Source organism: Struthio camelus, chromosome 1 (genome assembly GCF_040807025.1).
Source record: "Struthio camelus isolate bStrCam1 chromosome 1, bStrCam1.hap1, whole genome shotgun sequence".
NCBI classification, from domain to species: Eukaryota; Metazoa; Chordata; class Aves; order Struthioniformes; family Struthionidae; genus Struthio; species Struthio camelus.
This window is the reverse complement of record NC_090942.1, coordinates 20,987,280-21,002,085: the sequence shown is the minus strand read 5'-3', so window position 1 is coordinate 21,002,085 and position 14,806 is coordinate 20,987,280. Positions and strand designations below refer to the sequence as shown.

At 35.4% G+C, this 14,806-nt stretch overlaps 1 protein-coding gene across 11 annotated transcripts in view; it reads left to right on the top strand.

Moving 5' to 3' along the window:
• BRD1 (bromodomain containing 1) overlaps nucleotides 1–13,974 on the top strand; it is a 69,101-nt gene extending 55,127 nt beyond the window's left edge. For all 11 annotated transcript variants that reach the window (XM_068931205.1, XM_068931190.1, XM_009667796.2 and 8 more), the window contains 5 exons: nucleotides 3,085–3,220; nucleotides 4,838–4,965; nucleotides 9,148–9,257; nucleotides 10,043–10,197; nucleotides 12,930–13,974. In XM_068931205.1, the coding sequence (XP_068787306.1) occupies nucleotides 3,085–3,220; nucleotides 4,838–4,965; nucleotides 9,148–9,257; nucleotides 10,043–10,197; nucleotides 12,930–13,113 (713 nt within the window). In that variant the 3' untranslated portion in view covers nucleotides 13,114–13,974. The remainder of the gene's footprint in view (nucleotides 1–3,084; nucleotides 3,221–4,837; nucleotides 4,966–9,147; nucleotides 9,258–10,042; nucleotides 10,198–12,929) is intronic.
• Nucleotides 13,975–14,806: the final 832 nt, after the last annotated feature.

Genomic DNA, 14,806 nt, shown 5'->3' with positions numbered 1-14,806 from the left:
AGCTGAATGTATTGTAAGCTTTACAGAGTTTCTCAAGCACGTCCATATACTTCTAAACTTCCGTACACTTCCATATACTACTAAACTCGAAACACAATTTGAGACTAGCAAACTGCAAGTCTTGCTTTATAGTTGAACTCCAATTACTCTTGCTACAGACCTTTATTATCCTTCACAACATCCTGTGTCTGAGTCTCCTTAAGGGAATTAAGCTCAGGAATTTCAAACCCTCTATCAAACAGCGAAGACTGTGGTTTGTACAGGGTTTTCTTAACACCACTTATGATTGCTCAAAAACTTTGCTTACTGTAATCTTCAAAACCTTTATTAGTGAATTAAATGAATCATTTAACTTTTAATATGGGTTACATTTAAACCAGTACAAGACTAGACTACTACTGAACAGAGCTGTCTTCATTGCTGTAGCTGCATGTTTCCATCGCTTCTCCTTTTTTTCAGCATCAGCAATCATGTGATCACGTGGTTAGGTGAATTAACTTATTGATTAGGCTGGTTTTGGTTGCTTTGCTCACTGTAGGACTGAAAACTATTTTAGTACCATATTTTTGTTGGTACTGACACAATGAAGATGAGAAGAAAACATTACTAGAGATTGAGAGCTGAACTGTCCATTTCAGCGACAGTATGACTGGCTGAAGCAACTGAAAAGCAATCTTTTTTTTTTTTTTTTTGGCCCAGAAAGAACCATCGGATAAGAAACAGTTTAAACCAGAACTGGTATACGTACCACATAAACAAAGTCATGTTTGTGACATACATGGTAGAATGTTTTAGACAAACTCTTCAGAAATTAAGCATACATCTCCTTTGGTTTTCCCAGTCCATTGGGAACCTGAGCTCTACTCTGATTCTGGTAACTATTTATTCAATCCTCTAAAATGAAGTGATTAATCTATAATATAATGTGTTTCTGGTGACAGATGACCTAATAACTAGATACCTGAGTGATAACTTGAGTAACGCATCCCTGGCTTGTGGCAGGATGTGGCAGTTTTTAGACCTCACTTCGAAATAGGTCTGACCAGATACTAAAGACTTCAAAGACTAAAGTCTTTGAAGACTAAAAAAATAAAAGTTATCTGCAGAGACCTAAGAGGTTACCTTTTTATCTTTTCGAAATGGCTTTTCAGTTTTTTGTCTCAGATGCTCTGTAAAGTATATTGTGATAGTTCATAAGGGAGTTCAAGTTAGTATCCTCATAAAACATACTCTGATTTGGCAAGGTCTTTCAGCATAGCCTAGGACTGAACTCCTACTTGATTCCCAGCTGTTAGTAGAATGAGCATAAGATTAATCAATAGCCTGTGATGCTTCAACAGTCAAGACATTGCCAACTCTACTTTTTTTTTATTGTATAGGAAATCAAAATCTGAGAAGTACTATATATGTGTATATGTAGTTATTATTTAGGCAAATCAGAGAGTTAAAAACACTTGGAAGCTTTTAAAATGTTTTACAATGTAAGATAAATGTCAACAAAAGAATTCTTTAAATCTTTTAGAGCATTGAATAAATTCTTTTGTTTGTCTTAAAAATCTAATGTTGTGTTGTTAATCCAAAATGGACGCTCTTCTGAGGAAAAAAAAAAAAAACAAAACTTTTGAATCGCTGTATGGGAACACCTTGAAATAGAACTGGATCACATAAAATAACTTGTTAAACAGAAGTTCATTAGTTCTTAACCTTCTTTGCAGAGACCTGTATAGCAGACAGATTGAAAGAATTAGAACTTTAAAAGTAGTTCATAATTATCTTCTAATGCAATGCTTTATGTAGAGGCATGCGATGGTACGCAAGAAGTTTGTTTAGCTATTTCTGAATGAGCAGAGATTGTGATGACCTTTAAGACTATGATTATAGAATGGCTTGAATGGATAGTTCTTTTTTACCATTTTAGAAGTATAATGGTCATACATCTTAAACTTAAAATTATTATAAGGAAGTAAATATTCTGAGAAATGAGTTCAGGTTAAATTGTTTTTCTCTTTACAGTCTAAGGTCTACAATAACTGATTGTTAGCTAGTTGCATTGTCTTAAGCCAGTTCATTTCCCTTGACAGTCTTGAGTCTATACTGGATCCTTGATTTAAAAAAGGAGGGTGAAGGGTGTCCAGTTCTCCTTCTGCCATCTCCCCCTGCTTTGGGGACAGCTTCAGAAAACTACACATTAAACCTCATAATTTATCCACTTCAATTAAATATGGGAATGGCTTAATAAGTACTATACTTAAAGAGTAAGCAAACCAGAGATAGACTTGTAGCAGCCCAGCTTGTACAAATACCAAATCAGTAGCAAGTAATATAAAAGCTTTCTGTCACCTTTTCATTGCAGTTACGAAATGAAAATAAAACAGTCTCTAATGTATACACAGTCAGGTGCCAAGGGAAGGACAGTCAGATAATCAAATATTACTGATTTTGGTGCCAGAACCAGACAGGATAATTTCAGTATGAGCTTATTTAAAAGTTCTGTAACGCCTAAAGATACCAATGGAAAGACTTCTGTTAATTTTCGGTAAGAATTAAATAGGGTCATAAGAGAATGCCTACTTTGCTTTACTTTGCGTATTTGAAAAGGATTTTCAGTAGTGCTGGACTTACGGGTGCAACGTTGTATACAGATGAGTCTTGTGTTGACATTATGACTCTGCAAGTTTTGTAACGCTTCTTTTTTTTTCTTGATTTTTCTACCCAGCTTCTCCAGACTGACTGTGACTGTCTTAACATACTACCTGTGGGAAACATTACATAGACTGATTTGATAATCCCTTTGGCATTTCCCATACTATAATCTTCACCTTGTTAACGTTGCCTGAATTTCCATCCTAACTTTAAAAACTGGACTGCAAGAGCCTCCTAATTACAATATTACATTTTGAAAATGAAGTGTTTTGTAATTTCTCATGTTCTTTCCTTTCAGTCGCATAAAAATACTTAAGAGTTAACAGAGCGATAATGATATGCATATGTGTATATACACACTTTTTAATGAAAATATGTAATTGTTAGTGAAAACAGTGTGGTTTCTGGTTTAATGCAGTGTATTTTTATGTTATGTTACAGGTCTGTCAAATGGTTTTGGAGATGGAAGTAAAGAGAGAACACTGGATGATACTCCTGGAAGAAAAGTTGAACCTCGTCGCCGTTGTGCTTCGGAATCTAGTATCTCATCTAGTAACAGTCTTTTATGTAATTCAAGGTAAAAATGCAAATCTGAAATACGAAATTGAGGTTGCATATGTCAATTTTCTATACTACTTGTGACCCTTATTGGAGGATCACAGCTATTAAATGTCTCTTTCTCTCTTTTTTAAGTTGTGTGTCAAATCTAAGACACCTTTGAGGACTGCTAGGATTCATTTATTATATTCAGACTTGCAGATCCAGGCGTTTGCAGTTGACTGGGCACATTCTCACTCTCTTGATCTCTTTGCATATACATATATATGGTTGTGTGTTTATATAATTTTATTTGTTTTAATTACCTTTCCAATCCTAAAAACTAAAAATGAGTGTGTTTAATTGGGGGGATTGGGGACAGTCCTTAAGGAAAGTGAATTCCAAAGCCCAGTCTTCTGCCCAGGGAAGATAATTTCCGTAGCTGCAGAACTCTAGAATATTAGCCCATAATTGAGTTACTGGCCAGTTACTGCAATGATGATAGTACCTACGCACGAACTGTTGACCACCTCTTTGTGGAATCTTTTGTTAAAGATCCTTGAACTAGACGAGAAGAGGTCATACGGGACTGCACATCCATTTGTGTGCTTTAGAACAGGAAGGAAGGACACTTGTCTGTCAGATGGTGACCTCTGTCATCATTGATGCATGTTTCTGTCACCAGTGCACATCTTCCAAAAGCATACTAATTTCTGGGTAAAAGGAAGCTAACTCCAGCCCTAGGATGTGAGAGTTGGAAGGAAGTGGAGTATACACTCCGTGTATATATAGGAGGCGTGAGGTTTGATAGATTTGGTTGGGGCCGTGAAATGGCAATTATTTTTCGCTCTGCTGGCCTAGAAACGTGATCTGTTGACAGTACACAACTTTCAGTTGTTCATGCAGCGTGGGAGGTGATGAGGTTGAAAATAATGTAATAGAAGAATGGAGCTTGTTAGAGTGGGATGAGGCATACGACAACGTAGGACAAATCCATTGAAAAAGGCTTTGTTCATCTGCTCGTGCCTGCTATTAAATTGCTTAAGGGGATGGGGTTAATGCATTTGTGTCAAACTGACTTTAAGACAAACAAAGAGAATTTAATAGTCCATCTCTTGTGAATGTAATACATTCAGGATACAATTTAGAATAATTCCTTTTCAAATACTTTGATTTCTTAAGGAAAATTCAGGTGTGCAGTAGAGACTCCTGAGAAAAATCTTTCTGCTTATGTAGGGACATTCCTATCTGCAATTGAAAGATTTGAATTTGTAATGGAAAAATGAGAGAAAAAGTAATTGCATTTTATACATAGTCGGGCAGTTGGAGCAGAGGGAACATGTTACAGTGGATATTGGCTAAATGGAAACACTTGGGACAAAGCACCTTCTCTCATTTTGTGCGTGTACAGTCTGCACTGCAGTTGTGTTGCAGACGCATACCGTTTGTCTTTTGCCAATAACCAGCCAGTTATGTACACAAAAATACTCTTTTTTAGCTTTTATATTGTTGGTTAATTTGTGCGTGTTTTATGAAATAAATCAGAGCTTGCTGCTGTCGTTGCAGGATGTACTGATAAATTTTAAATTCCTGTTCAAAGTCTTGATTTGTGGTAAATGAAGTTAATTATCAGGTAATGGCTTTAATATTTTCACAGTTTCAGCCTACCAAAGTGTGGTAAGGGTAAACCAGCACTTATACGAAGACACACGTTGGAAGACCGAAGCGAACTGATATCGTGCATTGAAAATGGAAACTATGCCAAAGCAGCAAGAATTGCAGCAGGTAACTGCAGACAATTGTATTCTTAAGAATACGATATAATTACATTTTATCCATTTACTTAACAGATTCCAACTTTCTTGTTTTCTCTGTTGAAATACATTTGAGCATTGTGAAAGTGGTGTTCATAGCATTGCAGAAACTACTGATGTCTGCTCTTGAGTTTTTAAACTTTAAAGAGAATATAGTACCAGATTTTTTTTGAAAGCGAAGTTGGATTTGATGTAAATAAGGCTACTGTAGTAGCACAAGCCAAACCTGGAATGAGGTACTGTTTGTGGTTCTGTCCGCATTTTTTCTTTGCTGAGCTTTTTATTCTGAGGTTTATTCTTTATATACTCTTTTGCATAAACGTGTTGAAAGATGAATAAAGACGTGGTTCCCTTTTATCCAGGAAAAATTTGAAATTGGAGAAAATTTTAAAAGCAGGAAATTTCTAAGAACAACATAATAGATTACCACATGTTAGGGAAAATACTGTGCTTGGTGGTATGTTCTCCACGAGTTTCTGTATTGTAATTGTATTTCATGGTTTAAATAGGTAGTCTCATCCGTAAGAACTGTATTTGTGGAATACAGTGTTCCCTCTGCATCGACCTGGCTGTGTCTGTCAGGCCTGTTTCCAGTTTCTAAGATTAAAACTCTTCCCCCTCTCATCTGTGGTGTTCCTTGTCCAGGACTCCTTCAGGTTTTTCTGGTGCTTCTGTATGACTGTTTACCTTAGTCTGTTATGTTCTCTCCATATGATTAGACTTGTTTTATTTCTTGCAGCTAATCTATTTTCATCTGCTTTTTGTTTGCTCACAGGTTTAATATATTTATTTTACGTATTGTAACCTGTTATACACGTGTTTAAACTTTTCTTTCGATCTGCTTTTCTCCCCCTCTGTCCTAAGCAGTCTTGTATTTAATATTTTCTACTTGGAAGTCCTGCACTTCTCTTTTTCTGCCCCCTTTCTTTTCCACCCCCTTTCTCTTTTCCTTCATCTCTTCTTCATTTTTCATTTGTTTTTCATTTTTTCATTTTTTTCTTCTTTGTACCCTGAACTCTTCTTGTTCTCTCTTGATTACACTTAGCAACATTATTTTATATATTATTATACCTTCCCTCTAACTTGTGCTGTTTTGGCCACCTTCTGCATTCTGATACCTCAGCAGATCAAAAGCAGGAAACAAGTAGGAGTGAAGTGAAATATCCTGCATCCGTTCTGTGTGTAATTGGAAATTTATCATGATTTACTATCACTAGTAAAATCCCTGATTTCACAAAAACTAAGCTACAAGGTCGTCCATTCTTAGCAAAACATCTCAAACAATTTTACTTGACAGAGTGTACATACTTCAGGAATAAACACTGTGCATACAACTGTGCTGGTCTGACTGCTTTGAGAATTGATTAGGGGAGCAGGTAATAGGGGAATATTTCTCTGCATTTGTCTCAGATAGCTTTTTCCTTTGCATGGTCTTCATTCCAACGGGTAAGTCACTGACAGAGATCGAAGAGAAGACTTGCCCAGCCAGGAGTTACACAGTAAAAGGGAAAGTCTCAATTTATATCATTTTTGGTAAAGCATGATCGTTTGTTCTGAAAATATCACAGGTACCTCTTGATCAGCAGTAGGATTGTGCTATGCTCAGGATCATTGGATTTGCCTGCAGCCTTAGGTGTTAAAATCAAAGTAGTCTCTGTATGCCTTGAAAAAGGAAAGAAAAGAGAAGAAAACAACACTGTGCACACTTACTCAAGCCGTGTTTCAGTAAATAGACTTTCCCGTCTATTTCTAGTTTAAAACAAAGTTCATTAACAACTGACTTATGAAAAGCTCACGTTCCTTTCTGAAAGCTGTGGTTTGAAGCTCTTAGCTCTGAGTTTTGATGACATAAGTGGCTTTAAAGTTTTGATGCTTATGGCACAAACAGCTAAATGGTATTTTTCTTTCTCAGGTTTCCCACATGGAGTTAAACATCATTTTCATTAGGAGAACGTTCATAGGAAAAAAAAAAAAAAAAACCCACCACCACCACTAGTTTTAAAAATGTTGCAAGAGGTAGAAAGTCAGTAGAGGGAGGAAAAGAAACAAACAAACAAAACAGGCAAAACTACTAGCCATGCATATTGGTGTAGCAACCCCGATCACCAAACGGAATAAATTCTTAGAATGAAGAGATTGCAGGGATCTCCCTTATGGGTTGTATACCTGAGAATTCTCTGAGGGAGCCTTGCTATGTGTATCCAGTGAGATTATTCATGCCTCCCAGCATTTAAATGTTGGCGTTATTGCATCACCTCTGCAGCTGAAAATAATGTAGGCTTTAAAGTTTTTCTTTATTAGCTGCCCTTGAGAACAAGACTTGCATTGCTTATGCAGAATGGTATCTGTTACGTAAATGTTTTCAAAATACAAATAGTCTGTGTATGAAAGACACATTCATCTAAATGTTTATGACTGCGTCTAGCTGTTAATCTGAATATTCAGTGTATTGGTATTCGTAGAGCAGAGAAATAAAGAAGTTGCCTAAATTAGCTTTTCTGTTGTATTGGAAGTTACTTTGACCAACTCTTTTATTTTGAGATGCTACCAAAATTGTTCGTTTGCATTTGGCATGTCTTTCCATAATATCTGGTAAGCTATGTATTTACCTATGCTGTCAGAAGTATAGGAATGCCTGTATATATTATTTTTGTGCGTTATACACCTGAAAAATATTATTATGTCTTTTCATGAGAAAGTGAAGAATGTCCTAGACAGACCCTTTAGTTTCTCTAAAAATATACACGAAGGAACAAATAGGAGTTTAACCAGTCAATAGATTTAATAGTAGTTTTTCCAAGGTTGTATAGCTCAGTAAGCAATGGCTCCTGCTGTTGTGTCAAGTTATGATATTTTGCTTAATAACAGTGGGTGTTATATAAAGTTGGGAATCTCTAAAATTGTATTTCCCAGTAAAGTATTTTCTTGGTAAAGCTGACACTGTTATTGATTAAAAATAAATTATGAATGAAAAGCTTATGTTTGAAACTTATCCTAGAGTATATTGCAGAAATTGACTGCCCTCTTCCGCTGATTTCCTTAAGCACTTTCTCTTTGCTGCTTGTACTTTTATAAGGTTTGAGGCCACCTTCTACTAATACTTTTCTTGATCTTGAGATGGAACATATATCTGCCTATCAGGTTTTGTTGCACTTATGGCATGTGTTACCCTTTTTAAATGGGAGCAGATTCGGGAGAACTGAAGAAAAATTTTAGCTTGGCAAGCAGAGAGCTACTTTTATCAAGTATTTTAGCCTCAGAGCTAAAAAATTGTGACTGTAACCTCTGAGCTGCATTTTTGGTACCCAGTTTTCTCCTATGAGTGCCTCATCTTTCCAGCTAATGAATTTTTTTCATTTCCATCTTCCTACTTTCTCCTTCCCCAGTTACCTCTTGAGGGGATAACTCGATGACCTTTCTTACCCTGTGTGTCTTTAGGGGGCCATGGTTCTGGCTGACTGAAGGACTTAAACCCATCTTGTCCTTCAGTCTAATGGTGAGCTACAGAGAAGAGAACCGTAAGAACACTGGTAGAGGAGAACAGTAACATAAATTCAGTTGTCTGTTATCTTACCTGCGGAGAAGGGAAAACCGCTATTGCAGCTACATAATTCCTTGCATCCTGTTGGTCCTTTTAAACTCTGTTGCATGAAAGAGCTAGACAGAGAACAGGAGGATGTATGTATCAGACAAACATTTTAAATTGTCAGGTGATAATTTTGTTATACATTATATGCAATTCTTTTGGAACATCCGTGCAACCCGCATTTTCAGTGCCTCCACCCCTTTGACAGGGCTGCCTTAGCTTCAGAAGAAACTAGTGATTTGGAGTACCTTAATTTCATATTTTGAGATTTTTAAAAACTGAAATTATTATTAGAATTTGAACGCTTGTCTTCTGAGAATTAAGATATTTTAAGATGTGCAATCTCTATAGGCTTCTAAAAATTTGTTCTTTAACTGTTGACTTGGATTAAAGTACTATTATTTAAAGAGATGTTGTGAACATTTTCTGTTTTTTTTTTTTTGGTATGAGGATGAAGATTGGTATTAAGATACATTTTGATTCTAAAGATCATGAGGTATGGGTAAGAAAACAACTGAAGAGGGATTGTTTACAGTATTAATGTATTGAATTACTATTTCTTCTTAGAAGTTGGGCACAGCAGTATGTGGATTTCAACTGATGCTGCAACATCCGTTCTTGAGCCTCTAAAAGTGGTATGGGCCAAATGCAGTGGATATCCCTCTTACCCAGCTCTGGTGAGTACAGAGCTTCCCACCACTAGCATACTAGTGATACTGTTTAAGTGTTTGAACACTTAATAACATGGTACCCTACGTACCAAGCGGTTCTTCCATCAGCCTAGTTAGTTTTATGTTGTTAGTTGCATTATATTTTATTCTATCTTTGGACCTTCTTCTGAAATAATTTGTGATTGTCATTACATGTTTGAATGGAAAAGTGAGTCGCCTTTTCTGATCATTAAATTGCTTAGGCAATAGTTTGAACACTACTTTAGGATTTTTTCCTGCTTGTTTGCGTTTTTTGCTTGGTTAGGGTTTTTTGTGCTTCAGCTGCTGGAAGAACATGCCACGCACTCAGAAAGAGATAATCATACCCGAATATAGGCTGTCTCTTTAGGTTGTCTGAAATTCAAAACCGCAAACTTGAGATCAGTTATCACTAGCTGTTTTTAGAAACCTTCGTTCGAATTTCTTATTCTAAAACCTGTTTGTCGATCTGCAAAATTGTACTAAGTGAAATTCAGAAGTGACTTAAAGAAGAGCTAGTAAGGGTAGAAAATGCTCTATAGATAGTTGGGTTTTTTTTTCCCCCTCTGGCCCCTGTTTGTTTCAATTAATTTAACCCTCATACCTATTCAACTTAAGCTAAAAAATTAAAAATGTATGTAATACAAAGCCTATTTATATACGGTGGCTCTTCAGTTTATGGTTCTTTTCTGATTAACTTTATTCATAATAAAAAGGCCCTGGATTATGTAGTTTTAAAAATTAGAAACTGTCCTTTTTTTCTGTTTTTATAGATTATTGACCCTAAGATGCCTCGTGTTGCTGGCCATCACAATGGTGTTACAATACCAGTGCCACCTCTGGATGTATTGAAAATTGGAGAACAAATGCAGACCAAATCAGATGAGAAGCTTTTCTTAGTACTGTTTTTTGACAATAAAAGAAGTTGGTATGTTATTGAAACATATTGGTTAATGCAATGACTTTTTAAAAAACTATTTTAAAAAACTATTCCTTAAGTCTGAAAGAAAACTGAAACACGCTTTCCTATGGATGTATATATTTGAATCTGTTCTTGGACCAAGGCGTATCACCACTGAAAGATGTTTTATTTATAGCCAGTTTGGAAGTAAATAATATAAGATTTATGAGCCTTCTATTTTTGGTCTTGACTTGGCTAAATTGTTCGTTGGACTAAACAGAATTTTTTTAAGTTAGTATTCTTTAGCATTTGTCTCTGTCAGCCTTCATCTTTGCTTTCCAAACGACAACACTTTTCCCACTCTGCTCAGGTGTACTTTCTTTACGTTTATGATCTCCACAGTTAAATGCTTCATTAACGCTCTTATTTGCAGTTCTTTGTCCTGTTTCAGTTCTTCATCAAACCTTCCTTTTTCTCCATTTCTTTCAGTATCAGCACTATCCTATGTGGAGTCTGAAGGGAAAATGCACACACACAACATTTTTTTCTCTTCTGTTAGTTGTTTCATTGATTTGTTTGTTCATTTGTTTTCTGTTAGATACAGAAACTTCTCATCTGCTACTTTTTCTTCCTTTCATCCAGGCCTCTCTTTCTTTCATGTGTTTTCCTTAATCCCTCTCCTTTTTCGGTTTCCTCACAGTTCAAGCTACCTTTAAATCTTTCCGTATCTTTGTTCTACTCTTGAATTCACTTATGTTTCCAGATGCTGTTTTTCTTATTAGCTGATTAACTGAGATGTTTAAAAATGCTGCCATCCTTCTGATTCTCTCTGTCCCAGTACGCTATTGCCTAAGTGACTTCCTGCCTCAGATTCAGAACTGGTGATTCCTTTCTGTCCTCTTAGATCGTTGGCATAATCATGATTGTTTGGCTTACTTCTTCCTGTTCGTTGATTCTTTTCTTAATTGCTGCTTTGGCATATCCTTCAGAGGATTTTCCTTGTTCAGTTGTGCATGATTCTGTGAGATTCTGCTTTCTTCTGCCTGTCTGTCAGTGGAGAACATGTATTTTTCAAAGAGATTCAGGTATTCTGAGTCTCGTGCTTCTGTCATTGGTACCGCATGTGTAACACAAGATCTCTCTAGCCACTTTCTTAATCACTGCTGTCACTGCCTCTTGCATGGTCTTGGGAGTCCTTTAACCTCTCCTAGGATAACCCAGCTGTGAAGACCAAGTTTTTCAAATATACATATCCTGAATGGATGAACAGGAAAGGCTAAGTATTTTTTCAGGCTTTTTTCTATGTTTTGACTAATGTACTGCCTTTTTCTTTAACACTTCTTTTATCCTGATTATTTCAGCCATTTCAGCACTCATCACGCTAGCTCGTTTTTGCTTCCTTTATATGAAATGTAAGCTGACCTTGCTCTTCAACCCATGTCTAAGACTTACCCACCTCAGGTGTATGTCATCATCAGTCTGTGATACGAGCTTCTGTAATCTATGGATCTTTTCAAATAAACATATCTCCCCCCCACCCCCAGCTCTGTCCCTTGCATTTGGAGGTCTTTCTGAAAGCTTGCTCTAAAGAGTGCGTTCTTAAAACTTTTCTCATGATCTGTACTAAAATGATCATGATTGGACTGCTGCCCATCATGCTGAACACTGATGTTACTAATCTTTGCAGTTCTATCTGTATCCTTGTGTTGTCTTTTTAAATATTTTTGGTCTCAGTCTGTGTGCTCAGTACGGTTGGGTTGTAGTCTAGAGCACTGTAATACAAATAATGTTTCATGAGAAGCTTTTTCTGTTACTCTTGGTGGGGGGGACGGGACTCAGATGAAAATGTTAATATTGGATACTTTAACATCTAATTTACAGTTTATTAAGTTCTAAATGGCCTCTCAAACTGAAATCTTTAAATAGAAGCATGGTTCCTGCCATTTGCAGGGCTGGAATTGTAGACTGCAGTAACATTTTAATAAATGTTTATTAGTTCATTGACTTTTCTTCTTAATATATGTAACTTAAGAAAACAAAATTAATTAAAATGCTATTTTATGGACATGCACAAAATATATTAGATAACTTTTTATTTAAACAGTTAAAATGTTTTTTCCTTCAACTAGAAGCATGGAGTGTAAAGCTTTTTCCCTTATCGCTCCTCTATCCCCAGTAGTTAATGGTATTCCTGGAAGTTAAAACAGAAAAGTACTCTGAATACTGACTTATTGGGATTTCATACTGCAGGGTAAAAAGCATGCTGCTTTTCCACATAAAGACCAAACTGAGATGTCTTCAAAGCGTAAGGCAAAAATTCATCATCTGCAAATTCCTTGTAATACTGGAAATGAAAGAGTGAAGAAAAGTTATACTGTGTCAGCTGAATCTTGAGCCACGTCCATTGTTAGTTGCAGTTGTCCTCTGCAAATACATTAAATAAATAAATACATTATCAGTATTTAATTATAGTTCTTTTTAATTGGTATTTGTCATTACACAATACATTATTTGTTGAATTTGAATGCAGTCTTTATTTCATGAAAGACGCTTACTTAGTGCTACATCTCTTTAAAAGAAAGATTTAAGGCAGGTAAGTACCAACTTAATTGGAATTTTGTCACTTCATTTAAGAAGGCAAATTCTTGACTCACTAAATGAAAAATAAGATGTAACAGCCCTTACGGTGGGCAGACTGGATGAACCTCTTCATTTTATTCTGTATTTAGCATAATTAATTATTTTGCTCTTTCTTACAGGCAGTGGCTTCCCAAATCCAAAATGGTGCCCCTTGGGATAGATGAGACCATAGACAAGTTAAAAATGATGGAAGGCCGTAACTCAAGCATTCGTAAAGCAGTAAGAATTGCTTTTGATCGTGCTATGAATCATCTGAGTAGAGTACATGGAGAGCCAGTCAGTGACTTCAGTGATATTGACTAACAAAGGTTCTACCAAGGCGTGAAAAATACCACACGCAGACTCGAACTCTACTAATGAACTTCTTTGTCTAAAAGAATGTATTGAAGATTCAACCCCTTAATTGTTGATTCAGTGGCTGAGTTCTGCAAACTTGAAATAGTAGAGCAATTCTTCTAAATCACCATTGCCATATTGATTAATGATTTTATCGTGTTGTAGTTTGGAGGATTTTCCACTAAACCTGTTAAAATGTCTTGTTCATAGTGTTCATAATTGTACATAAATGTATATTCAACACTTAACTTATTCTGATTTTAGAGGTAGCTCTTTAATTCTTTTTATAATTTTGCAGGGGAGGGAGTCGGTTTTTGTTTCCATGCCTTTTTTTTTTTTTTTTTTTTCCCTTTTCCTTTTAGTTACCTAAGCACCATCTTCCAGCTTAAGGTGTTTAGTGGATTTGAAGCCTAATATCAAAATGACATCAAATATATGTTTGCCTAAATCGTATACAATATGGTGCTGCTTGTATCATTTCTTCCTTGGTCTGTAGCTTCTGAAAAAGACTTCTGAATGTTTGTGTAAATCATTGCTCTTTGCACAAAGTACCACGTATTTAAGATTGATGTAAATTTACAGTTACAAATATGTATTTTAAGAAAGGAAGTTGCATTATTTTGGAGGGTACTTTGTGAGAAAGACGTGAAGAGAAAAATTATGCTATGTACATCACTTGCAAATCACCAAAAACACTCCATTGTTGCCCAAAATAACTTCTTATGATTGTTTTTGTTTTAAACAAACCTGGCTTAAAGCCTGCAAGCACATTATTTCTTTCAAAACCATATCCCATTTATCTCCCATGGATTATATTATGTTGCTATAGTTGCCTCCCTGTGTTTTATTTATTGTAGAAAATGTATTAATTTGCTTTATAATGAAAAATAAAATTGACAAATATATTGATATGCATTTTTATACAGGCACATGAGAAGACAACTTGCTTTGGGAGAAAAATGTATTGGAAATTGTATAAAATAACTTGATGGTTTGTGTGTAATTTGATTTTTTTTGTAACTTGTAATCTTTTGTTTCCAATGAGGGGATTTATGTAACTTTTAATTTAGAACACTTTGGTAGCAATAGAAACTTTGGATACATTTTTGTATGGTACATGTGATGTATATAGAATTAGTACTTTATTTTTATTTTTAAGAAGTAAAGCATTATGTTTGGGCAGGGGGAAGAAGGAGGGTGGGTTTCCAGAACTGCATTTTTATATTAAAAACAAAAATAAAGTCAAGATATTGATTGTTGTAGCTACTTTATTCCTACCTTCACTGAAATACTGAATTTGTAACAATGAAAATGGCAAGGTATGTTTGCAATGTGATTTATAATGACTCCATTATTTATAAATGCACTGTGTTTGAACTCTTTTGCAGTGATATCTTAAATACTGTACCAAGTTATATAATATGAAACACCAAATAATGCATATGAATGCACGAAGTATTTATGCCCAGCTTTTTTTATAAAAGATTAGCAAATACAGCAAAACCAATACTTTTTAAATCTTTTTTTAAAACTTCATTGAATAGCATACTTCATTGTTAAACCTGCTTGAATCTTTATTTTAAAGGGACAATTACTTTTTAAATAGTTTTTAATGTTTTTATTCTCTATTGTTTGTAATACCCCCTTAGAAGCTTGAAAT